The 26,847-nt window shown below is 38.5% G+C and overlaps 2 protein-coding genes across 2 annotated transcripts; one reads left to right on the top strand and one right to left on the bottom strand.

Moving 5' to 3' along the window:
• Window positions 1-3,645: 3,645 nt before the first annotated feature.
• Window positions 3,646-26,811, bottom strand: hyls1 (HYLS1 centriolar and ciliogenesis associated). The gene is made up of 17 exons (XM_055010146.1): window positions 26,476-26,811; window positions 26,041-26,173; window positions 25,849-25,968; window positions 25,632-25,705; window positions 24,971-25,203; window positions 24,563-24,618; window positions 20,383-20,549; window positions 20,004-20,049; window positions 19,846-19,900; window positions 18,118-18,199; window positions 17,874-17,900; window positions 16,570-17,016; window positions 15,728-15,906; window positions 10,863-14,214; window positions 7,599-8,098; window positions 6,729-6,870; window positions 3,646-5,754 (listed from the first exon to the last, which is right to left on the bottom strand). Exons 2-12 carry the CDS (start codon window positions 26,138-26,140, stop codon window positions 16,882-16,884), a joined length of 1,095 nt encoding a protein of 364 aa, XP_054866121.1. The 5' UTR covers window positions 26,141-26,173; window positions 26,476-26,811; the 3' UTR covers window positions 3,646-5,754; window positions 6,729-6,870; window positions 7,599-8,098; window positions 10,863-14,214; window positions 15,728-15,906; window positions 16,570-16,881.
• Window positions 10,408-16,864, top strand: mrpl4 (mitochondrial ribosomal protein L4). The gene is made up of 9 exons (XM_023289916.3): window positions 10,408-10,608; window positions 13,195-13,276; window positions 14,001-14,172; window positions 14,268-14,319; window positions 14,845-14,962; window positions 15,165-15,271; window positions 15,776-15,885; window positions 16,001-16,074; window positions 16,597-16,864. The coding sequence occupies exons 1-9, from the start codon at window positions 10,561-10,563 to the stop codon at window positions 16,740-16,742; spliced, it is 909 nt and encodes a 302-aa protein (XP_023145684.1). The 5' UTR covers window positions 10,408-10,560; the 3' UTR covers window positions 16,743-16,864.
• Window positions 26,812-26,847: the final 36 nt, after the last annotated feature.

Raw genomic sequence — 26,847 nt, 5'->3', positions numbered from 1 at the left:
ATTATCTAATTCAATATTTTGTCTGTTTAATAAAATGAAACATTAAATACAATTAGATGATATTAAACAGACAAAATATTGAATTAGATAATCAAACACGATACAAAACATGTATGAAATTAAACAAAATTTTTTAAATAACATTATTGAAAATTACAGAGAAAATACTTCAGATAATCACACATTTAAAAAATAATACTTTTTAAAGAAGAATTATATTAAACATTTAAAAAATACTTTAAACATTTTTTTAAGTTTTATTGTATTACATTTTTTTCCCTTTGATTTAATTGCTTTTTGTTATGTAGTTTATTTCTTTAATCTTCTTTTTCTGTCAAGATTTTAACCCCAACCTTAAAAATTAAATAAACCCTTAAATCACAATGAAAATACTTGTGTTGTCATAATCAGGAGTTAGTCAATTATTCAGTTTATCAATTCAACTTTATTTGTTTAGCACCTTTTACACAGATGACAAAACTAAACAAGCAAAGAGAAAAAAAAACTATGCTGAAACTATGATTAAAACTCAAAAACATTAAAAAAAAAAAGATTTAACATGGTAATAAAATATGTTGTGTTCAGGGGATGGAGGGAGTTTATTGAAGTCTTCTTGGGCTCACATGGGAAATCATTTAAAATATAAACTTGATATTCAGTCTAAGGAAACTGCAGAGCGACAGAAGAACCAACAATATCTCCTGTTTTCTCCTTTAATGAGTCGACTCTTCTTGTGCTTTCAGACCAAAGAACTACAGACTCTTCACAACCTGCTCAAACTCTTGGTACAGGACCTCACCACACGGGTCAAGAAGGTTTCCGTCTCATTTCTACTCTGAAGCTCACCTTCTCCTGCTCAAACTGCTGACAAATGTTTCTGCTGCTCTAAAGTCTGGTCTCCAGAACTTCCTAAAAACTCTCAAAGTCTCTTCTGCTGCAGGTTGCTTTGTAGAACTGTTCCAGAAAACCTCACTAAACCACATGGAGGGGCCTCAAGATAGTCGTCCAAATGAAACCGTACAAAAACCAAACTAGCACAACCCAAACGCTAAAGTCTCCTGCAGCCTACCAGAGAACCTCTGAGAACAGAGAATCAGGACAGGAACTCTTACCTTCTGGACAACCAACGTTGGTTCTCAAACAAGAATACAGAATGTATCTGACCAAAAACCTCTGAAGACTCACTACAGCCAAGACAAAGACACAACTCAGCTGTACCAAATCCACTAATCACTGCGCACATTAGCACCATGTGCTAACTGTGGCTAAAGAACCACATTTACCAAGACAACTATCCAGTACAAAGCCCTAAAACACACCAAGAAACACATTAAAGACGATTTTACTGCTGGAAGCTGCAAGCCAACGCCTAAAGAACAAATTAAAGCAACGGAGCCAAACCCGGTTCAGTGGTGAACAGAAGCAGAGGAAATGTTTGAATGCAGCTAAATAAAGCAGGAAGACACTGAGCTGCTCAGGTGTTCCTGATAACACCAAGCTGCTCAGGTGTTCCTGATAACACCAAGCAGCCACCTGGACAGCCAATAGGAACACAGCTTACTGGAAGTCCAGAGGGCTGGGTTAGTGAAGGAAATTTAGTTTAAAGTTGAAGCAGAAAGTTAACAAAGAAAGTTGAAAACCACCTTCTGATACCTGAAATCTCTGAGTTTTCACACAAAGAACGCCTGAACATGTCAAACTGGTTCCATAGCAGAACCATCATTGTAAAAATGTCATAGTATGGTGTGTTGCTCAAAATACATTACGACCTGGCTGTCTAGGGTCGCCGAGGAGCAACACAAAAACAGGACAAACGCTGGTTTCCAGGGGGTTAGGCGGCTATTTATTTGAAAGAATAAGTTTACAACAACACAACATGTGAGCAGAAAAATCACAAAGTCTGTCTTTAGTTCAGCTGAAAATACTAGTTTTTGTCTTTTTTATTGACCAAACTTTTCAGGAAGTAGATGAAGAATAATTAAAGCTCTCATGTAGAAGTCCAACTTATTTTGGATCCTTGTGGAGAGTTTAATCTTAGAGCTTGTAAAGCTGTTGCATTTTTAGAGTCACATGGATTGTTTTGACATTTAATAACCGAGTCCTGAAATAAAATTACAGTTGTGGATTTCTGTCATTTAGTCTGGACTAAACAAATAACAGCAGCATAAATCTCAAATGTCATTATGAGGAGTCTGATTGAGGTTTCTCACTTGATAATGATCAACATGAACATGAAATTTAGGTTGGTTTAAAGGAATATTCCACCTTAAATCTTTGAATGTTGACCTAAAAGGTTGGTTTCAGGAAGTATTCCACCTACAAGGTCCTCAAACATCCACCTTAAAGGAACACTCCACCAAAAATCCTTGGACATGCACCTAAAATGTTGGTTTAACCGAGTATTCCATCCAAAATCCTCAGAGACCTGAGGGGCTGGTTGAAAGAAATATTCCACCTAAGACCTCAAATATAGACCCGAAAGGGTGGTTTAGAAAAAATCCTTCCAAGTAGACCAAAAAAGTTAGTATGGAGGAATATTCCACCTGAAATGTAGACCTGAGAAGTTGGTTCGGAAGAATATACCATCCTAAACATCCTTAAATGTAGACTAAAAGACGGTTTGTAAGAAAATTCCACCTAAAATCCTCCAATGTAGACCTAAAAGGTGAGTTTAATGGTATATTCCACCTAAAATTCACTACTGTAGACCTTGGAGGTTGGTCTGATGGTATATTCCACCCAACATCCTTGAACATAAACTTAAAAAGTTGGCTCAAAGGAATATTCCACCCATAATCCTTCAATGTAGACCAAAAAATCTTGGTGTAAAGGAGTATTCCACCTTAAATGTAGAGCTAAAGGATGGTTTGGAGTAATATTCTACTCTAAAATCTTCCAGTGTAGACCTAAAAGGTTTATCTGATGGTATATTCTACTCAACATCCTGGAACATTTACCTAAACGGTTGGTTTAATGGTATATTCCCAGAAGAACCCTTGAACATCGGGCTTAATGGTATATTCCACCCAAAATACTTGTACATATACCAAGAAGTCAGTGTAAAGGAAATGTAGACCTAAAAGGATTGTTCAAAGGAATATTTAAACGATTATTTTCATTATTTAATAATCTGTTATCAGTCAGAACCCTGGCAAACTTATTTTCATCAGTTTTTTAGTGGAAGTCACAAATAAAGGAACTCTTGGTTTTTCCCAGCGTTACTGAGTCAAAAGCTGTTGTTTCAACACAGACATGTTCACATGCATCCACAAACCTCTCAGCACTCAAACACCCACAGACAGGAGGCCGGCTGGACCGAGGCTCGGCGGCGTCAGACCCACAAGTCGGGGAGTCGGTGAACTTGTTGGTCCGGTTTGAAGGCCTCTGTGTGGTCCAGTAGAAGTCCACGTAGTCGGTGTTGGCTTTGAACCGCAGCGACTGGCCACCATCAGGTGGACCGGCTCGTCCTCGTAGGGCTCCTCCTGTAGCCTTGAGGGGACCACAGGAACATTCAGTAGCTGTTGGAGTTCTTCCTGTCAGGCTCGTGGTAGAACGGCTCTGAAGTATCTTGTACTTGTCTTATCTGGAACAATCTAACAGCCTAAACTGTTAACAGCGGTGTAAAGAAGCAAACACAGGCATAGATTAGGACTCAAACTAGATTTATTTTAGAAAACAAATCAGCTTAGAGGCATTTGTTCACACATGTGGCTGAATAGGAGGCCGTCCAATCAGATTCGAGGTTTTCACTCTGTAGGTTGGTTGTTCGGTGAGACTCTTGGACCTCCATCAGCTGACGTGGATGTTTGATGGTCTTCTTCTCTAGTGCCAGATGATTCATCCATGAATTCAGCAGCTACAGAGTGAAATGAAGCTCATGCTGCCGTTATTGAATTCCTGTTCCAGATCAAATGTTCAGAGCTCACCTTGAATGCAGCCGTCTGCTGTCTGATAGTTTTTCTCATTGTAGTCTTCAATAAAGTCTTTTTCCTCATGTCAGGATGTGGTGAGACTCCTTCTCAGTCACTGCAGACGTCCCTCATTGTGCATCTCCAGAGAAGAAACAGAAAAACTGGTCACTGCTTCAGCATCACAAACGCTCTGCAGCATTGAGAGTGTTTTAGGAATTCATTCATTGTGTTGTGAACTTTGAAGGAGTAGAAACTTTACAGCTGCCAAAGATATGAGCTCCAATTCTGGATGTTTTAGGAAATGAACTTCATCAAATGAATACTTGATTATTGCTGATAACGCTCATTAAATTACTGAAGAAATCCAACATAAAAACCTGTAAACTCTCAGGCAGCTTTTGTTAAAGTTTGTCTATAATTCTATCATCATGTTCTGGAACCAGGACTCTGCAGAAGTTCCTTCAATCAGATACTTGTGTGTTTCTGTTTAAGGCCTCAGGTTTGAACGTACAGCAGAGGATTAGAAAGGAGTGATTTTAATATTTAAATCAGTCCAGTAAATGTTTGGCGTGAAAATTATTAAAATTTTGATTTAGATAGATTTGTGTCAAATAATATTGTAGAGTCTCACTTAAATATATCCATATGAGTTCAGTGTATTTACATTTTATAGAATATTTGATTTCTTAATCTCAATACTGTAGGGTCTGACCCTGAATATTATAATAATGATGTCAATTTAAATAATATTTTAGTACAGTCAAACTTTAATCAGCTAAACTTGCATAATAAATATCACTGTACAATCTTAACCTGAACATTCATATTATTGAGGTAAATTTACATAAATCATGATATTCTAGAGTCTTAACTGGAATATTTCTAACATTAATCTTTTTGTATTGTGCTGATAAACAACAATAACCCGACTTTCAGATAATATTTGTTGTCTGTGATTGTGAGACTAAATTCCTCCACATTCTGGAACTGGACTGCATTTCCCAAAATGGAAACATGGACAGAATTTAACACTCATGTATCCATGGCAACGCTAACGTTTCTGCTTCTTACCAAAGTTCACAACACAAGTAAAGATTTTAATGTAAAACTTCAGGGATGACTGCTGACCATAAGTATTCTGATCAATACTTCATGATCAATATCAGGACAGATGTTACAACTCCAGCTGTTCCATTAGACTGCAAGTTATTCAGAGAAATTAAAACATCACATTCCTCATAAAAACTAGATGGGACTTTTATTAAATAAAGTGTTGGTGAATAAACAGTGTAAAAAGTGCAAAGCAGCTCCATTAAATCAGGAGATGTGAGACTTCCACAGCATGGATCACCATCTGCTGTGTTGATTCATAGCTGAATGTCAGAATGAACTGAGCTAGAAAAGCTGCTTTGAGCTGCAACATTACGGTCGGACAATCCAACACCATCACAGTTTTCATCTGGTTGTTTTGCTTCAACATGGTGTGAAGTTCAGTTTTTACCTGAATCAATACAGAGATTCTATTTCCAACCAAGACTGGAATAAAAATTAGAATGTTATGAGGTTATTAATGCAACTAAATCCTTTCAGATGGAAGGATTTACTTCTAAGTTCTAATTCAAGTTTCAGTTGGAGCACATTACATTCACAAAGAAAAACAGCGAAACCTTCATAGCAACATTTAATGAACCTAAAGCTTCCCTGTTGGCACATTGGTGGAGTTTGTTACTGAGCATCTGAACCTTAAATCCAGTGAGACGACCATCTTCAGTCGAGGCCAGTCAGAGAACTTCAAGACCTTCCATCAGCTGGACCAGATGTGGCATCATCTCCCTCTGAACATCTGGATGACAGGAGAAAAGACAGAAATCAAACACAGATCACAGAAATACAATTTATTCACTTTCATCATTTTATAAAAGTAGCATGAACTTTATTAAAACTTGACAACATCAGTAATGAAAGTAAATGTTTTTATCTTGTGTTTAAGCTAAATTGAAAGTCAATTTTAATGACAGTTTATCCTGAGAGGAGTGAGAATGGAGCTTTTCTTTCCTTTTTAGAATATTCCCTCAAAATATTCTGTTTATTATTGGCTTTAGAAGCGTTTTTCTTTACTTATTTATTTTTAGATACCTCAGACTGATACACTTTGCTGGTTTGCAGATAATTTCATGTACAATGACAATAAAGCTCTTCTATTATAACATATTTTGCTAAAACAAGAACTGCAAACCTTCTCAACCATCTGTCAGTCTGCAAAATTCCAACTGCAACCAAGAATTATCTGATGTAGTTATTATTATAATCTTTACTGAACCAGCCCTGGAATTAATAAAAATCTGTATATGGATATGATTTTCTCTGATGAGACCACTATGGAAGCCGTAGTAACAATTAACTATCCTTTGAAGGGAAAGATTAGGTCTTCTTCAGGTGGATAAAAAAAAATGCTCTCCCTTAAAAAAACTGCATACAATAAAGTAAATCTCTTCTGCACTGCACACATACTACACTTTTGTATAACTCTGGATGTCAGAGTAAAGGCAGACAGATCCACCGATCAGCCACAACATTCTGACCACTGACAGCTGAAGAGAACAACATCCATCATCTTGTTCTAATGCAACGTTCTGCTGGGAAACCTTGACGTTCATGTGGATGTTTGACATGTACCACCACCTAAACACTGCAGGAAAAACAACCCCCTAGTCTCCATGGCAACAGCAGTCCTTGATGCCAGCTGCCTCCCTCAGCAGGACAAACTAAAACAGCTCAGGAGTGGTCCGAGGAACACAACAGAGCTAAGCTGTTCACCTGGGTTCCACACTCTCCACATCCAGATCTGACTGAGCATCTGTGGGATGGTCCAGGATCAGCCTGGTCTAGGTAGGATCCACCCTGCAACCCACAGGATCCACAGAATCCACAGGACATCCCCAGAGGTTCTGATGAACCACTGGGTCAGAGGAGTTTTAGCAGCATAAAGGGACCAACACAGTATTAGTCAGGTGGTCAGAATGTTATACTGTTATATTGTCATGCTGATTATATGATCAGTAAATGTTACCATCAATTATAACATCCACATTGATCAGGTAAAAAAACAAACTATCACTTCATTCAGAAACTGTGGGGTTAAACCTAAAAACACAGACCTCAACAGCAGTTTGTTTCAAAGCAGAACACCAGCTGCTTTTCAATAAAGAAGCTTTCAAACCAACAATTAAATGACAGTTTTGTTCTCATTAAGTTCAGAGTCAGCCAAAATAATGTACACACATCAGGAAAAGAAAAACTTTTATAAATATTTCATTTGTATAAGTACTTCTATACATATAGATTCCTCTTTCTTAGTTTGATCAAATCACGATAACTCCGTGTCCTGTTGTACGATGTTTTCCCAACAGATGGCGCTACCCTCATGAATGGAGCATCAACAAGTGATGTCTACAACACAACAGAAATGTCTGGAAGCCACTGGCCACCACTTTGAGCACCTCTTGTAATTGTAGAGGCCAGAGATAATTTTTATTAATCTTGTGATGTCTGAATAAATTTGGTATTGAAACATTTATGCATTTTTTTCTTTTCCTGATGTGTGTAAACATTATTTTGGCTGACTCTGTATAATGGGTTTCTGACAGGTCACCAGGCAACATCTTTTTATAATAATGACAAACATACCTGCATTCTACAGGAGTGATTTTCCTCATGTGCAGGTAAAGATGTGTGAGGAGCTTAGAGATGACAGGAACAGGAGTCCATCCATCCATCCATCCATTATCTATACACCGCTTAATCCTCACTAGGGTCGCGGGGGTGGGGGGTGGGGGGGGGCTGGAGTCTATCACAGCTGACTCGGGCGAAGACAGGGGACACCCTAGACAGGTCGCCAGTCTGTCGCAGGGCTACATACAAAGACAAACAATCACTCTCACATTCACACCTACGGGCAATTTAGAATAATCAATTAACCTCAGCATATTTTTGGACTGTGGGAGGAAGCCGGAGTACCCGGAGAAAACCCACGCATGCACAGGGAGAACATGCAAACTCCATGCAGAAAGATCCCGGGAAAGCCGGGACGCGAACCAGGGATCTTCTCGCTGTAAGGCGAAAGTGCTAACCACTACACCACTGTGCAGCCCCAGAGCAGGAGTCATCCTCACTAATTCAGCTTCCACCTAGAAACAGAAAGACCACAAACAAACACACGGATATACTCTCAAACGTTCAACCTCACAGCCTCAAAATATCTGTTTAGGAAGGGTTGTGTTTCTAAATTCTGCTGAAAGCATTGACAGACATTCTCTTACAAGGTTGTGTAAAAAGCAGCCTGTCCTCTGAGCTACTGAGAAATTTTCCTGAACAAAGTTTCTACGTGTAAATCAGCTCAACAAAAACTAAAGCCTCAGTCAGAGATAACAGGTATCGCAAATTATGAACAACTTTCTTTGTTAACTCAGACTTTCTGCTTCAACCTCGCATAAAAAGGGGAGTTTAACTCATCAGGTGACTGAAAATGAACGGCTTGTGCAGTTCTAGATCCAAAAGTTGGATGTTTTAACTCATGTTTTACTACAAATACATGCAGTAATAAATAACTACAACGGCTGGTTGTTAGTTTATTCACTATTAATGTCATTTTATATACTGGATTGAACTTGAGCAGTGGAAGAGAGAAGGAATTTAATGAAATTATGGAGATTCAGAGAGGTAATGTTGCGCAATGTTAAGTTAAGCGTGGTTTAATTCAAACCAGCTGAATGTTAAACTTCAGTGCAGCTCAACAGGTTTCAGTTAACCTTAAAGTAAAACAACTTTTTTTAAAAGCTAAAATACACAGCGGAGAAATACAGGTTGAGAAGGTCATTCTAATAATGAGGACAGCTGCGGCAGCAACTAACACAGGTGTTCAGCGTTAAGTTAGCCACCTGTGTTGATTAGCCCGCTAGCTAACTTAGCCGCTTAGCTAGCTAACGCGTCCGGACCAACTGCTCAAACACGACAAAACACAACTCTTCACAAGTCGCTGACTTAACGTACAACAAAACAACGCTACTGGTTAGAAGTATTTATCTTCTTACCGTGTTTTACCCCAAAAACAAGATCAACAGCAGCCAGAGATGCTACCAGACGTTCCGACCATAGATATACACAGACTAGATACGCTAGCGCGCTGTCTTCTATATTATCTCTGGTCTGACCAATCACTGCTCTCTGGCTCCGCCCTCTGAGAATCTTGTTGTCGTTTGGCTCCACACTTCCTGATGACCACTTCCGGTCTCAGAAAATGAAAAAACTGACCTTTTTCGTTTCTGTCTCTTACTGATTTTACTTTCTTGTTATTCCAAATATAAAACGAAAATCAAAGCATTTAAAAAAAATTCGTATATCTCTTTTTGATCGTGAAAAGGAAAAACGCCTTGTATTTCAATTTTAATTTTTGTATTTTAAAACGAAAATCAAATAACCACTCGTTTATTGTTTTTCAATACTCGTTGTTTCAGAACGCTCCGGGCCAGAGGCACTCCCTACAGCTGGCTGGAAAACTGAGAAGGAACATGACAGCTTACCTTCTCTGCCACATTTCCTGCCGAAAAGGAGGCCAGGTGTCCAGCCACCTCTGTCAGAATATGTGGACAGCCCTTCTCCATCAGACCTGTCCAAGTACTTGGACCAGGAGACCATCAAAATACTGTTTCTGATTCAACTCAGTAAAAACGATTTTCTTTTATTTTCAAATGCACTTTTTATGGTCTGACCATGGTTTTGTACATAAAATATGTGTGTTCATAAGTATCTGGCACACTTAGAAATTTGATTGCACTATTGTAAATAATTTGTTTTGATGTTGATGTTGTCTCTGCAAATTTTGCAGTTTTGTTTATTTTCGGGTTTTTTTTACAGGTTACAAAATTGACCATATCTCAAAAAACTAATTATGTACAGACTCCAGATAGATTTCCTGTGGTTCTAAAGGATATTGTGCAACTTTTTTACATTTACAAATGTGAGGGATACAGCTATGCAATTTCTGTATTTTGAAATATATATGAAAAAAAAACGATTTTCAATTTTTTTAAGGTTTATTGCACCTTTAAGCAATTTTTTTGTACTAGTTAAGACATAAGTCAATACATATTATTAAAATTTGGGATATCAGGGTTATTTTATGTAAAGCAAATAAAAGTCCTCCAAAAAATGGCACTACAGCATGTAAAAATGTAAAAATATGTCCTGGCGGACCTGCACAATGGTGGTTCTTAAAGGGTTAAGAACATTCAGAAAAAAATCAACCAAAATCCAGCGATTTTCACTGGATTTTGGTTGATTTTTTTTCCGAATGTTCTTAAAGAAACTTTTTTAGCATTTATTTTTTGAACCGAAAATGTTCAAAAATTTCCCAAAAATGTTTTCAAACTTTACGACAGGAGGGTTAACAGATTTAGCGGTGCTGTGACCTCCTCCAGCCGATGGGTGGCGCCGCTGTGTCCTGTGATGTCATCAACGTGCGCCGTCAACACGCCGCTGGGTAGCTTCAACGACCTTTCGCGCATCGTTTGAGCTCCCGTTTATCATGTGAATCTCTAATTATTTAACAGGATATTAACTGTGTGCGAGTGTGGAGGAAAACCGAATCGAAATGCTTCGATTCTCGTTGATGGTTTGCGGCAGAGGAGCCGCTAAAAGGGTGAGTGACATTAGCATGGACAAGCTAACAGTCTGTGAGCTGCACACTTCATAACAACACCGAAATGTTCACTTTAGTCTCAGTAGAAGTCTGTAAGCCACATGTAGCGGCCAGTCTGCTTGAAATAGAGCTGAAACTAGCTGCTGTTTTTAGGACAAATTTTGTTCCGCATCTTTAAACAAGGCAGTTCAAAGTGACATTACAGAAAAAGCACCTTATAAAAGGATTTAAGGACAAAAAAAAACACATGGTACCTGTGTGAAGACATCTGTTGAAGTCTCGGGTGATGATAGCTTCTCAGACTCCATTTGTCATCTGTAATGTTTAGACGTAAACCTAGATGACTGCAGTTAAATACAGCAGCATGGATATTCAATAAAGGGGAACACAATAAGACAACACAAGGGAGGTTAAAGTCAAATAAAATATAAAATATATAAGATATAATATAGGAAAAATTCAACAGAATATACAAGAGTGATACAGCAATGTGCACATGACATAAGTAGGTGCAGATACGTTTAAAGATATAATGAATGATGGATAAAATCTACTTTATTCATGCCGGAGGAAATTATTTTGCCAGAGTACAATAAACATTAAACAAAGGTTAGTTGAGTATGCACAAATACACAGAGGTTAGTAGCAAAATAGAAATAAAAAATATTACATAAGTAAAATGTGTCTAAAAGTGTTTGTGTGAAGTGTCAAAAGTGTGTAGAGTGTCTAAAAAAAATAAAATAAGTCAACACACGGGGAAGATGTAAACGGTATACTAAAAACAATGGGACATCTGAAGACTTCACACTGGAATGCAGGATCATGAGTGTTTTTCAGTTTTTACATTTGGAATGTAAAGTGGTTTCATTAGCAGGTAAAGTGACAAAGTCCTTTTGTGATCTGCCAGACACAGATGGACTGAAAAGTCTCATTGCTGTGGAATAATGGAGTGACCTCCTGTAACGTTCCTCGGAGCAGCGGGGTCGTATCAGTCTGCTGCTGAAGCTGCTCCTCAGATTGTCCACAGTTTTATGGAGGGGGTGGGAGGTGTTCTCTGTGATATTTGATCTTTGGTCAGCATCCTCTGCTCCACCACTTCCGCCAGGGTGACCAACAACAGACCAGTTTTAGTAGTTTAATGCTCTTTGAGTTCAAAAAGATTTATTTTCAGTTTTACCTCTTTTTATTTATTACACTACCGTTCAAACATTTGGGCTCACTTAGAAATGTCCTTATTTTTGAAAGAGAAGCAGTTTTCTTTTCAATGAAGATAACATTAAATGAATGATAAATCCAGTCTAGACATTGTTAATGTGGTAAATGACTATTCTAGCTGGAAACAGCTGATTTTTAATGGAATATCTACATAGAGGTACAGAGGAACATTTCCAGCAACCATCACTCCTGTGTTCTGATGCTACATTGTGTTAGCTAATGGTGTTGAAAGGCTGATTGATGATTAGAAAACCCTTGTGCAGTTATGTTAGCACATGAATAAAAGTGTGAGTTTTCATGGAAAACATGAAATTGCCTGGGTGACCCCAGACTTTTGAACGGTCGTGTATTTGGGGAAAGTTTGGCACCCGCTCAGTGCTGGTCGAGACCATATAGTCACCTAATAACACAGTGAGGTTAGTCTGTGCATAGTGATGGTAAAATATTTGGTGGTTTTTGCTACAATCAGTTTTAAAAAATTGTGAAAAGCACTCATCATCCTGCATTCCACTGTGAGGTCTTCAGATGTCCTATTTAGTCCAGTCAGCTGTCTAAAGCTTAAAAAGATTAGATTCACAGTCATGTAAAAGCAACATAAGGAAAGAAATTATTCACTTGAGAACTTTGAACAATCAGATACTTTGATTGTTTTATGTCGTAACAGCTAATTAAAGCAATAATTGACAGATTAATCAATAAAACCTCAAACTAAAAAACATTTCAGACTATTACAGGATGACTCACTAAGGATTTTTTCCAGAAAGTTCCATACTAAACCACTGAATTCAGTCTATGAAGTTTCCCCAAAATGGTTTTTAAAAAAAGTACAATTTCCAAGAGCTGAGGGTAACGTTTCCAGATATTCAGTTCACAACTAAAGGAGAATCTGCAACCATTTTTGGAGTTTTTTCTTGATAAAGCCTTAAATCTGCCGTCGTTTATCCAAATAGCTGCCACTTCACTTTGTCAGTTCATCACTTGATTAATCAAATCCTAATTTAAGTGTTTGAAAGTTAAAAAAAAACATTTGCCGGCTTCAGGTTATAGAATAAAAATGCTCGCTGCATTTCTTAGTTGACTATTTGTGGCTTTTGAGTTTCAGACAAAAAATAAAAAGCAACATACTGTATGACTCTCATACTTCACTCCTGCTGGTGTCATTATTTTAACAGCTCAAATCTAAAACAGTGTAAAGCCGGTTTATTTTCTGTTGTATTGTCATGATTTATCCAGCTAAAAGGTGAAACTAGTGAGCTTGATTAATGTCATATTCTGAGCTTCTTTTACAGATATCAGCCTGTTATTGTTTTTGTTTTGTGCGTTTCTTTTTTCAGTCATTTCAATCATTCTCAAGTTGTTTCTCCTCCACAGTTCGCCTCATCGTTCTCTGGGGAAAGCGCTCTGCCTCCAAATTTACTGCTGCCCACCAACCTGGTGGATCCTGCCAGATTAAGTGAGTCTGAAACTTGTGGTAGAACGTGGTTATGGAAATGTTGTATTTAAAATAAAATAAACCTGCATTTTTGTTAACATTTACATTCATTTATCATCCAGAGCGTTAGATGTTATGTCATCAGTTTTACTGTGGATGTGGCATCTACACTACCGTTCAAAAGTTTGGGGTCATTTAGAAATGTCTTTAATTTTGAAAGAAAAGCTGTTTTTTACTTGACATTTCTTGAGTTTCTCTCTGTATATTTTGTAAAGTCTTATTGGGATATTAGAAGTGCCTTACGATAACATACACTAGAAGTTTGGGGTCACTTAGAAATGTCCTTATTTTTGAACGAAAGGCAGTTTTTTTTCAATGAAGATAACATTAAATGAATGATGAATCCAGTCTAGACATTGTTAATGTGCTAAATGACTATTCTAGCTGGAAACGGCTGATTTTTAATGGAATATCTCCATAGGGGTACAGAGGAACATTTCCAGCAACCATCACTCCTGTGTTCTAATGCTACATTGTGTTAGATAATGGTGTTGAAAGGCTAATTGATGATTAGAAAACCCTTGTGCAGTTATGTTAGCACATGAATAAACGTGAGAGTTTTCATGGAAAACGTGACATTGTCTGGGTGACCCCAAACTTTTGAATGGTAGTGTACATGGTTGTCATTGAATCCTTCGTGTTACGAGTCAATGTCCACCTCTGACTGGCCTCTTGTGTCCCTCAGAACGTCCTCGTCCTCCTGCCGACTGCTCGCTGCCTCTGCTGAGAAAGTGTGATGCCGTCGTTCCTGCTCACCTGAGTCCGCTGCAGACGTGGGTGGAGACTCTGGAGAAGCAGGACAGCGAGCCGCTGGGTCTGACTCAGCTCCACCCCGACGTCTTTGCAGTGCCTCCGAGGTAACGGGGAGCGTTTCTGAGCTGCATCTTTCAGGACACTTACTGAAAAGTTCAAATGAATCCAGTTTAAACTGTTTTTTGTTCTCACTCCTCAGGCTCGATATTCTGTATGATGTTGAAACATGGCAGAGAAATTTCAAAAGAATTGTAAGTTACAGATTTACTCACTTCTTTTGCATTCACAGAAAAGACAAACCAGAATAATATCCAGTGATTAAACCAGTGCCACGTATTGTAACAGTTTAAGCTTTGCCGTCTAACACATTTACTGAGTGGTAAATAGGGACATCTCCAGTCCATATTCTGTTATATACAGTTACAAATAAAATTACATCAACTGACTTTTCAAATGAACCCTCTGAACTCTGAGCAGTTTTTTGGTGCTTTTTTTTTTGCTCCCGTTATATTTTTCCTCACTGAAGCAGCATTTTTCACTGCAATCTAAAGTCCTGCACCTCTAGAGAAATAGCAAAACCATGTCTAAAAGTAGAGAAAATTCAAAAATATAAGAAAAAAAAGGAGAGTTAAATTTGATTGCTTTTCAAAAGAAGAAGCACAGAATTGTTCACATTGAATACCGTTTAAAAGACAGAGAATGATCAGGACAGGTATTTTGAGCAGCGAGGAAGAAAAGTCTTATTATTTAGACTAATTGTCGCCTTTATTTTTCAGAGTTACGCCAACACAAAGATCAGGTCAGAGGTCAGAGGTGGAGGCAGGAAGCCCTGGAATCAGAAAGGAAGTGGAAGAGCTCGCCATGGAAGCATCCGATCACCAATTTGGAGAGGAGGTGACTCTTTGTGGAACGTTTTAAACCTCAGTGTCCAGTATTGTGTCGTTTTATTTGACTGAAAGTGATCATCTTATCATAGTCAAATACAGTACTGAGGTCTGTGTTACAACAGGTCTCCAAAAAGATTGATATTCTTCCTGTCTGGATTGATTGACATGTTGGAAACCAGTGAGTGTGACAGCTGCTGTGTTTCTCTCAGGTGGGGTGGCTCATGGACCCAGAGGGCCCAACAGTTACTACTACATGTTACCCATGAAGGTTCGGGTCCAAGGGCTCAAAGTGGCACTGAGCTCCAAGATGGCTCAGGTAACTAAACCCGTCAAAAAGAGGAATTCTAACCGAAATACGTGGTGACGAGGGCTGCAGCTATCCATTATTTTAGCAATAAAATAATGGAGGGTTTAGTGTTAAACTGTCTTCATAGTTCAGCCTCTGATCTGATAAATGCCGTAAACACTAGAAAAACTGCGCCAGTTAAAATAGAAGCATCCTGTCATATTTAAAATCCTCTTATAATTTATTGATTATAGGTCCAGGCCTGTATTGGATGAAGTCTGGGTCCGGACTAGTTAGTGAGCTGGAGTCTAATATGTAGTGGCTTAAATGAAGCCTCCATTCAGAGAATTGAGCCTCGAGGAATTTTAGTAATCAAACAGCTCGAGGAATGGTTTCAGCCCTAGTGGTGACTCAACTAAACTTAATGTTCTTGAAAATGCAAAGTTTTCAGGCCATGGAACAGAAACTGTAGACGTAGCAGCATACCTTCTGTAAATCCTTTTTTCTTCTGATTTGAGCTGCTTGTTCCTGCAGGAATATCTTCACATCGTGGACTCCCTGAACATCCCCACACCAGACTCTCAGTACCTGCTGGACCTCATCAGACACAGACACTGGGGAGAGTCGTTGTTAATAGTCGATGTGTGAGTATCTCCGCACGGCTTCTGTGGAAATCGGCAAATGATTAAGAGTCAAATGAATTTTAATGTTGTTGCTCTGTGGTTTGCTCAGTGCTGAATTTCATGTTGTTTCTTTTAGAGGTGAAGAGTTTCCTGAAAACATCCTTCAGGCCACAGCAAACTTAAAGACAGTCAACATTATTCCAGCCATCGGTGAGTCTGCACTCACTTAATTCTGGATTCAACAAGAGTTTTTATCCATTTTATAATTTTTTATTCCTTACATTCAGTTAAGTCTTTGTGGTATTCAGTCTAATTATTTATTTTTATAATTTTAGTTTAACGAGTTATTCGTTTCAATTATGTACTTTATATTTTCATCACCTAATAATCTAAGCTGTAGAACCAACTGTATGAAAAAGCTCACTGCACAACAATCATTTCTTTAATATTTACCTCCAATATGAGGTATCAGACTGAGCTTATGCAAGTTGAACTACAGAATGCATGCACAAAAATACATTTGAAATAAATAAAGGTGAGTCACAGGATTGGTCCTATATTCAATAACCTCACCCCATATGTCCATTTTTTAACTATCCTCATATAAAATGTTAGCCTGTCCCAGGGCCTTTCATTAAGTACTGTATGTCATAAATTCAATGTGAAGTTAAGGAGAGATGCAGGACTTTTACAGAAGTAGTTTACCTGACACTTGTCTTTTTACTCTGCCAGGTTTGAACGTCCACAGCATGCTGAAACATGAAGCCATCGTCCTCACTCTGGAAACAGTCAAGTTTCTGGAGGACAAGCTGCTTTGGCACGACCAACGTTACACACCTCTGTACCCGTTTAAACTGCCCTACTCAGATTTCCCCTAGAAGAAATGAGTGGGGCCAAATGTTTTTTTGTGTTTATTATGTATAACAACAAAAAAGTCATTAATAAATAATTCTATTAATAGAAAACTGCAAAATTTTAATAAAAATGACTACAAAAAGAGTGTGCAGAGTGTAAGGCCTAAAATCGATAATTGAACTTGTGGGGAAGGAGCCCGTTGGCTAAATCGTTCCTGATCTCCCAGCGGAGCGCCGAGCGCTTCTTCTCAGTAGGCACAACGTAGGTGTTGGGCAGATAAACTCTCCGAGGTTTAGGCTGCAAAACAACACAGAATTTAAGCTGCTTCGACAGTAAAGTGGGTCAACTTTTCTACAATTTTTTCTACACTTTTCTCAACCCCAGCTATGGTTCACACAAGTACACAAACAGCAACACTTGACCAAACCAGCGTGAACATGTGACCCCAGTGGACACTCAGTGTGAGATCAACCTAAACCTTTCATTTATACAGTTAGAAGTCAAGAAATCTTGCTCTGAATGCAGTTACCTCTACTTTCCCTTAAAAGTCAATCAGACTGTTAACGCTAGTACACAAACAGCTGTCCATTCTGTTCCCGTTTTGAATAATTCCATTTTGAACAATGAATAAGAAGTACGTTACAACTACTGTTTGCACTCAGAGTCTCTGAAGCAGAGCAGAGTCGACCCATAGAAATCAAACATTAACCTGAAAATGTGCACCATATGTACCCTGTAAAGCCAATCAAAGTATGTCATTCTCCCAGTAGTTAAAGGTGCTATCTGGGGAGGACTGTACGTTGTGATACATCATCTTTGGATCGCTCATAAGTCTGACAGAAGAACTGACAAACTTGAGCTGCAGCATCACAGAGCTGGTCAGCGTGATTGTTTAACTCCAGGGAAAGTGGTCAGATTTGTATCGTTTCATACTAAAGTAACACACTTTAAAACAACACGTGAAATGTAATTCGAGTATCTCTACATCCTGCATTTGTATACTTGCTGGAAACAGTTTAAGGCCTTAATGCATTGACATTATGAGATATTTTTTGTACAAAAGCACTGTCTATACCAGAAGGCAAAAACCACACCTTAACAATAAGATGGTTACTAAATGCAGCTGTAAGGAGAAAATGTAGTGAAATACTCACTGGTGGAGGCTGGTATGCCAGTTGTTCCTGTAAACAAACACACAGAAGCATGGTCAAGCATTAAGTGAATACTCAAGTCAGTTCAGCACACTGTAGTGATATTGTGGCTACAGAGAGAAAATTTAGTAAAGAGAGTAAACGCTGTATATTTGTGTTTCATGCCACAAGACCAACAAGGTAGTGGTAGAAAGAAACATGAAAGACTGAATGCTTTACTACATCCAATTAAGACATATTGTTGTACCTTTATCTCCCAGCGGAGAGCTCTCCTGTCCTTCTCTCCTGGAAGTTTGAACATTTCCCAAAATTGTTTGTATTCGAAATACCTGAAGAGACGGGAAAACCCCATGAGCAAACAAGTCAAGTGGGTCAATATATAATTGTGGGACTTTTGGTAACATAGTTGACATTTTTGCTGTTTTCAGGCCTAAAATCAACATGCCTGGTTATAACCAAACACCACATGGCATTTTTACAGAAAGAGTCTTCTAAATATTATATATACAATTGAGTAAAATTTAAATTTACAAAGATATTGTAGTAAACCTGCTGAAATGCAATAAATCCACACTTAACTCATACACTACTTTAAATTAAATAACTCAGAAAGTCTTGGAGTCTTGCCAGTCTTTTCTTCAGGAGGAAATGACATCATGTGGAGCAGGTCATGTGATCTGGAATTAACACACTTCCTTGAGAGGTGTTTTTGTAATGGGGAACTTAGTTGAAAGTGATTTCTCAGACACAGAAACAATTTGTTGTTTTCCATATAAAATTTGATATATTGGCAAAAAAGAAATATCTGTCATGATTATGTCAACTTAATAAAAAGAACACAATCAAAACTATTTTTGAACAAGCTCATTTTATTCTTGTTCAGCTAATTAGAAGGTGGTTGTTATTAAGTTCAGACGGTTATTTAGTTGACATTTTAGTGATATCCAGTCGTTTTTTATTAATAAGTGATTGTTTCCATAATAAACAATTATGGAATTTGTAATGACATGATCATAATGAACATAAAAAACTTTTTTTTTTTTAACTTTTAATAAAAATGTATGCAAGATATATCCCATGGACTTCAGAAGTCCCTCAGTTATATATTGATCCAACTATTAAATCAGCATCAGTTCTTTTTTTTTTAGTTCAAACTTTTACTTAGATTTAAAGATGGAGTTTGTGATTCTGGAGTAAGATTTTTTTTTTTTTTTTTTTTTTTAAATTAAATTTTTTTCAATTAGTATTTTTGGATAATTGGCATGTGTCAGATTTACTATACTTCTGTCCTACAGCCTGTTACTCATCTCCCCTCCTTCCTCTGTATCAGCATGAATGTACATAGCAGTGTTGACTGGATCAGTTTCTTCAATATTTACAGACGGACGCTGTGTACTAACACCAGATACTTTTTCAGCACAGAACAGACAGCTAACGGACTGTGAAGGGACATTCACTGAAGTGACAAAAAGCGTATTGGATTAGTATCATTGACTCTACCTTCAAGTGTCTCATCAAATCATGACAATTTTGAGGCAGTCTTACATTCTTTGGTTTTCCTTCATCTAGGTTTCAGCTGCCTGAATATTTGCCCAATTTAAGATACACTGAAAATATGCACTACAAAACAAACCGAAGGAACCAAACACAATGAGTTTAGAGAACCCCGAAAGGGGAAGAAGGATATAAGGAAAGCATTGGTGGAGGGTGTTAGAAGACAGACTAACAGGGCCTTGTCAGGACTCTGCCGCTGTAAATGTTGACTGATGTGGCAAACAGATTTTAGCTTTTCTCTCAAAGTCTTCTGAAAAGACATGAGAAGGAATACTTTTGGATATTGGAGCAAATTATCAGGATCTTCTGCCACCATCTTACCTCACCAGGACTCACTGCATATTTCATTAAGATGCGCGTCTGGGTAACAGAACTGTGGTCCTCTCATTCTGAATAGATTCCATAGAGGTTGGGAACTTACTTGGACACTGGGTCAGTCTTCTTAATGGACGGTTGACTCATCACTGGCCGGATGACTGAAACACAAATTCATTTGACAGGTTACAGGCCGGTTTGTTAAGCGTCAGCATGAGAACGATTATTAGCATAGTTGTGTTTGATTGCTGGCTGTTGACTCACAGGATTTGGGTTTGGGCCTGAAGGCAGCATCACTCTGAGTCTGAGTCTGTCATAAAAGAAAATGACAATACAGTGATTTTCAGTGAAAAATCTGAATCTTCCATCCATCTAAACACCACGAATGCACAGAGAGAACATGCAAACTCCATGCAGAAAGAAGCCGGGACGTGAACCAGGGATCTTCTAGCTGCAAGGCCAACGTGCTAACTACGAAGCCAAAAATCTGAATCTTCAAAATTCTACATCTATTAATGCCTGAAAGCAAGCAAGAGGAAGACGTAAGAGGAATACAAATGGCTTCATATGAACAAGCTACAGTTTTCATCTTCACCAACACTAATTCTAAAAGCTTCACATCCTGGCAGACAACATTACCCACCATCCCTCTAATGTAGGATTCAAAAGCACTCAAAGAGATGGCGTCACTCTCAGAGCTCTGGGAGTCGCTCTGATCGCTTCGATCTTCATTTTCTGCCTCAGTCTCCCGTTGAGCTGCTGTGGATAAATGAAGATCAGCCAGTTGTTCTTCCAGACAGCTCGCCACGTCTGCAAACAAACATCAACAACCATTAAGAAACCAAACATTTTAGGCTCAGATTTTTGAGCCTGACAGTAGGAGACAGTTTCTACTTGTTCCTCTGAGGGTGAAAAGTTTATTTGAGCTTAAGTTTAGGGCATGCAACTGTAAGAAAACTAGTTTGCAAGCCAATCCTGGTCCAGTAGATACTTCAATTTAGTGTGATTTGGGAATTTGAAGCTCGCATTGCACATGTACTGAGAAATGTCGTTTCTTTAGAGAAGTAGATGACATCTTGTATGCAGAAATAAAATGTAAAAATGTTTGGATATTTCCAGATTCTGGATTGTTATAGTGGGTTAGGAGCCACAGGGGTCATTTTAATGTCCCCCTAAGGTCAAAATCAAAATGAAGCATGTCAATGAGGTGTTTTTTATATGCTGGAAGACACATCATGAGCGAAAAACTGTCAACACTATGGCTTGAAACTGCAGTGTAGTGATGACAGTCTCCAAAACAAAGACTCAGTCTTCCAGGATTTCATACATAATAAACTTCACAAAACAATCTTGACTTGCAGGTCACAATTAGTTTCTGGTTCTAACTTGTATGACTAAATTACTCCAATATTACAACTTGTCATTGTGTAACGTAGAGCAGTTTTACAGTCAGTACAGAGGCATGGGTGAGCTGGTGTGCTCAAGCTGCAGCATATGGGGAGGGAAGGGTGAAGAGAGAGAGGCAGGTACTTCATAGATATGCACATTTTAGAGGGGAAGCAACAATGTACGATGGATATCTAAACCATTTTAAGACAGGAAGGGATTCTTTTAAAGAACAGATTTGTTTTCAGGTTTAACCACTGAGGAAACTGAACTTGTTTTTAATGGAAAAATGATATCAGTCAGGCATTATTATTCAGAGCAGAGTATTTTTTCCATATCTTCAAACACAGCTGAAGGAATCTTTTCAACTGCATCCACTGGAAGGAATCCCATTTTGAATGAGTGATAAGGACTGAATTTATTCACCGAAAAATCATGAACTGCACCAGGAGTGTGTATGTACCAGACAGGATTTGAACATGATGTTCTTGGTATTTCTTTAGAGCGTTCTTAGGAGAAACAACATCTCTGCATATGCTGAATTGTAGATATTTTTGTTGATTAATGACAAGCTCAAAATACATTTTGGCCAAATATAAAAGACTGTGTCAAGAAAATTAAAATAGATCACTGCAACTTTTAGGTTCAAAGGAAAGTGTCCAGCTGATTATTACTCCACCAAGGAACACGGCGGAGTTATGTGATGATTGGTGTTGGTTTGTCTGTCCATCGGTCCGTTTGCAACATTACTCAAAAATGGACAAACGGATTTGGATGAAATTTTCAGAGACGGTCAGAAATGACACAAAGACCAAGTGATTAGATTTCGGCAGTGATGCAGCTTAGGGTCTGGATCCACGGATCTGTTAAAGATTTCCGCATCATTGCTAGATAGTGGCACACCGTCACTGTAACTATGACAACAAGTGAACACTATGTCAGCTGCTTGATGACGATCACGATTGTGATCCTGCTACAAATCCACCACTGCAGGACATGAATTGTTTAAAGATTTCATCTGTCGGAAATCATACGACTGAGTAATCTTGGTGGAGTACTGCGCTCTGAGTGCTTTTCTTGTTATCCTTTTATTTGTATGATCACCAAAGGAGCTGATTTTCATTTTAAAAGTGAAACTTAAAAGGCACATTTATATTTCAGTAAAATTCCTTGAATTATATAATGACAAACGTCAGAAAAAAATCATCTACTTTGCTGCATTGCTTCTTCCAAAAATAAAGCCATACAATTTAATTCCCTTCATTTGAAATATGCAATACAAGATTTTGGGGAGACATTTTCCAAGTTTTGGGAGTCGTATTTCAGGTTACTGAAATCAAATCAAATCAAATCAAATCAAATCAAATCAAATCAAATCAATCAATCAAATCAAATCAAATCAAATCAAACTTTATTTATATAGCACTTTTCATACAGTTAAAAATGCAACACAAAGTGCTTTACAACATTAAAAACATTAAAAAGAAGAAAACCCGTCCCTCCCTCCCTCCCTCCATATATACATATATGCACACAACTGCAGGAGCACGCACACGTACACACGTCCACACACACATACATACACACACACACCCATACATACACAGACACACACACGCCCACAGACACACACTCCCACCACTGACAGTAGGGAGACAGAAAGGATGAAAGGGTGATCGATAACAACAGTCCTGTCTTCAACAACAGTGATTTTATTTTGAATCTTATAAGCCTTTTTACAACCTGATTCTATGACACTGATGATCTTTCAAAGTTACACAACGGTAACATGAATGTTGCTGTTGTAGAAACAGAAACCCACTTACCCTTCTTTTGTCTGAGGTTTCCTTCCCACTCCACACACATCTTATCATACGTCCTCCAGCTGAAATCCACTTGGGAGTCGATGAACTTGATGTCTTTGTTGCTTGAAGACTCGTCTGGATCTGCGGACTCCACTTTGTCCTCAACTTCTCTCTCTGCACTGTTCAGCTGATGAAGGTCCTGCACCACTTCTTGTTTTTCAGCCTCATTAAGACCATCTTCCAAACGCTTCTCATTCAACAGAAACCTGTCTTCAGTCTCGATAGTGTGAGATTTCTCTGTCCTTGCATTTGTCACATCACTGTCAGATGCTGGGTGCAAATCTTCTTCACTTTTCTCCTCATCTGCCTGCTCTTCCTCATCCTCTGGGTTCATGTCAGTGACGCCAATCTCTTCAAGCGGACCACCTTCTACACAGCACGCTACGTTAGCTACAAGGTTGTTGTCCTCTAATACACACAATGGAGACTCACCAAAGTTTGGCTCATGCGTAGGTTCAATATCAAACTCGCCAAAGCTACCAAGTGACTGATCATCGCCTTCATCATCTCTCATCTCAGACAGATCCCCCCGACTGTCTTGGTCGAACTCGGTTATGGTGTGGTTGTCTCTGTAGTCTCCTCCGTCCTGCTCCTCTGGTCTGTAGGTGCCATAGCCAGAGGTCATCAGACTTGGTGCTGGACTATCTGGACTGCTGCTGCAACTTTTTTCATCGCCATCCTCTTCCTCTCTTTCTTCCTCCTCCTCCTCAATATCATCATTACTTTCCTCAACTCCCAAACTCTCTGTGGTGAAGTTCCCCTCATTGTTAAGCTCAGGCTTTTCCTCATCTGAAGTCTCTTGAAGTGAGTCCTCTGCATCACCGAGAGGTTTGGGGTCAATCACTCTCTCAATCTCTACCTCCTCTTCCTCTGGTTTCTCCCCATCGGACCAAAAAGAGGAGTTGAGAGAATTCTTGTCGTCCTCCGTCTCATCGTCCCATTGCGTGTTATACATTTTGTACATGGTGGCGACTTGCACTCTTGCTGAGGTGTGTGCAGTGTGTGATCTGTGAAGGCAGATGGCTTAAGGAAGGAGCTAAGAGGATTAGCTAACAACCTGGAGCCTCAAAACCTTCCTCCTGCTCAAACAGCCCCCACTGCTGGTGGCCAAGAGGATTACATTTCTAAATTAATCTGATTGGATTTTATTTTTGTCTTTTTTAACAGTCAAGTGACAAGAAATTGCAGTTTTGTATTTTTTTTTTATAAAGCAAAAATGATTTTCTATTGTGGAACATTAAAGACCAGAAAGGAACCATAAACATGAAATCTTTTGTGAACTTTATGATAAAAATTTAATATATTTCCTGGAACATTTTACATCAAATTTGACCTTGTTTCTATAATTCACATTATTGTAAATGGTTTTAATCATTTTATTATTTGTTACTTAATGATTCCTCTATTATTAGATTAAATAATTTGTTTATGTTAATTTAGAAACACTTTCTAAATGGCTTTTAAAAGTTGTTGAAATAAAGATTATCGTTGTTTTTTTAAAAAAAAGCAGTCTAGGCAGATGATCACATGACCCTGGAAGGATTTCTACAAATACAGTTAAGTCTGTGTTACCTGAGTCTTCGCTGTAGACGGATTCATCACAGACAAGCGACTGCCCTTTATGTTTCCTGAAAAAAGAAAAAAAACATTCACTGTTTTTCTTAAGCACTGCAGAAATTATTAATAGACTACTTATGTTAGTAAATGTTTGTCATAAGTAAAAAATACAAAACAAATTTTCAGCACTGCAGTACTTAAGTATTTCTATCACTATAAACTTTAAAACGTCTTGATTTCTCAGCCTGCAAATCACAAAAAAACAAGTTTAGAAAGGTGTCTGTCTGTACTGAACCGCAAATCAATAAAAGAAAATATGTTTGACAGATTATTCATACTAAAATTGATCAGTTGCAGCTCAACTGACTCACTTACAGTCATGTCTCATGCTTGTGTGTCTGCAGACATGAATCTCAAAACTACCTCAAGACTTTTCTTTTGATGAAGCGTCTCCCCTGGGTGTCTGGGGAAGATGTGTAGCTGTCGAACAGTGTTGAGTGCAGGCTGTCCTCAAGACTCGGCTCCACCTGCAGCCTGCTGGGAGCACCTGGAGGCAGCTGGAGCTTTGGAGCCACCGAGTGTTGAGCGTACGAGTCATAGCATCCCTGCTGCTGTCCATAGTCTCTGTTCTGACAGGTGGTGAGCACTTGTTTTACCTAGTTTCATCCAAAGTGATAAAGATTAAAATCTGTGAGGTTATTTCCTGATAGTGGGTCTTTTATTACTATATTCATTTAAAAATACATCCTTCAGCAAACCTTTAATTAGAGAATGAAGTTCTTCAGTTTTGTGACCATTAAAATTTTACAAAATTTAAACAGATTAGTCTGCTTAATAGATCTGTTTTTCAATGCAAGCTGAATTTCAATTCAAAATGTAGAAGACACCCTAACTCTTGTTTCTGAGGGACAGACTAAAACTTGAGAGTTATCACTGCTGCCTAAGATCACCTAAGCTTGTTCTGGTAAGAAGCACAGACAGTTGGTGGTGCTGATTTCTGAATGTGGTGTCATGTTGACTACACCTGGTCCATTATCAGCAAAAGTTAAATAAAACATCTGGTATACTGTGTGGTAATACTTGCCTGTCTGTCAGTGTCTGTTTTGCCAGCATGTAAGAAAAATCCTTCAGCAGAGCCTTCAAAATAGCATTGACTAACTGTGGAGAAAAACACAGATCTCACCAGTTAACACACACAATTAAGGAAGGATAAATCAGTTACATTTCTCGTTTATTTATTTTTTATTTTTTTAGCAATCTTTTATTATCACAGCTTAAGTGGTTCAACCCATTGTTCTGACCTTTTTCTTTGGTATAGGCAGGAGGACTGGGCTGAGATGTGGCTGTCTGAGATCTGGTGTTTATTTGAGGCAACGAGGCCAGGCTTTTCCAGTCTCCATGTCGTATGAGTTCATCAAGATCTAACATGACACAAAAGTGACAATTAGGGATGGTTGGAGGATTGGAGATGAATGGATGTTTAAAGGACTAACCTTGCTTAAATTCAAGCAGCCTGTGTTTCGGTATGTTCTTGTAGCCGAGGATGGCCAGTTGTTCCTGAATTTCGTCTTCTGAGAAATCCAGATTGTCCATTGTATCTTTAGCTTCTGGTCACTGAAAATAAATCTAAATGAAAAAAAAAAGACACAATGTAGTAACTACAAAGTCCTACACACACCTGAAGGAAAACAAAGGGAAAGTGTTGCTGCTTTGGAGCCTTTATAAATAACATTATGGCGAAGTTACCCGCAGACTATTACTATTATATAGAGCCTGAAAGTTTTGTCTAGTCTTTGTGGACATTTGCTCATAAGTGCTAAAACTTTAAATTTACGGATTTTTGACGGAAATCTGGCTGAACTGCTAACAAGCTAGGCTAACAGCTTAGTAAATAAAAACAACGTTAACCAATGAGAGACCGTCCTCACCTGCACGCAGACCGGCTCGTTGCTATGGTGAATCCATCATGCTAATATCTCTGGTGAAGTTTAAAGTTATTTGTTGGTCTTCTTTTATTGTTTACAGGCTCAGACACTCGGCACCAAGACAACAACCGTTAACGAGCTTTGAAAACGACGCCTGCTCACTTCTTCTTCTTCGTTGCTTTTAGTGAGTCGACTCGTCACTTCCGTCTAGTGGACGCAGCAGCACACTGGAAATGAATAACAAAAACTTATTTTTTTTTATTGACAAATCAATTACCAATTAAAGCTGCAAGCAGCGTTGGACGGGTCCTCGCATCCTTGCTGGTCGGCGAATCCATGCACTAGTGATGGGACGAACAACACTGGTGCATCAGC

The sequence above is a fragment of the Amphiprion ocellaris genome, chromosome 4, assembly GCF_022539595.1.
Source record: "Amphiprion ocellaris isolate individual 3 ecotype Okinawa chromosome 4, ASM2253959v1, whole genome shotgun sequence".
Taxonomy (NCBI): Eukaryota; Metazoa; Chordata; class Actinopteri; family Pomacentridae; genus Amphiprion; species Amphiprion ocellaris.
Note: the sequence above shows the minus strand (reverse complement) of the source record. Positions and strands in the feature narration are given on the sequence as shown.

Coding starts and splice junctions, on each gene's coding strand:
- mrpl4 (XM_023289916.3), top strand. CDS start 10,561: ATGCTTCGATTCTCGTTGATGGTTTGCGGCAGAGGAGCCGCTAAAAGG. Junction 14,320..14,844: donor AGAGAAATTTCAAAAGAATT/GTAAGTTACAGA, acceptor TTTATTTTTCAG/AGTTACGCCAACACAAAGAT. Junction 14,963..15,164: donor ATCACCAATTTGGAGAGGAG/GTGACTCTTTGT, acceptor TGTTTCTCTCAG/GTGGGGTGGCTCATGGACCC.
- hyls1 (XM_055010146.1), bottom strand. CDS start 26,140: ATGGACAATCTGGATTTCTCAGAAGACGAAATTCAGGAACAACTGGCC. Junction 20,550..24,562: donor CGTCTACAGCGAAGACTCAG/GTAACACAGACT, acceptor GTTTGTTTGCAG/ACGTGGCGAGCTGTCTGGAA. Junction 18,200..19,845: donor AAGACTGACCCAGTGTCCAA/GTAAGTTCCCAA, acceptor CCGTCTCTTCAG/GTATTTCGAATACAAACAAT.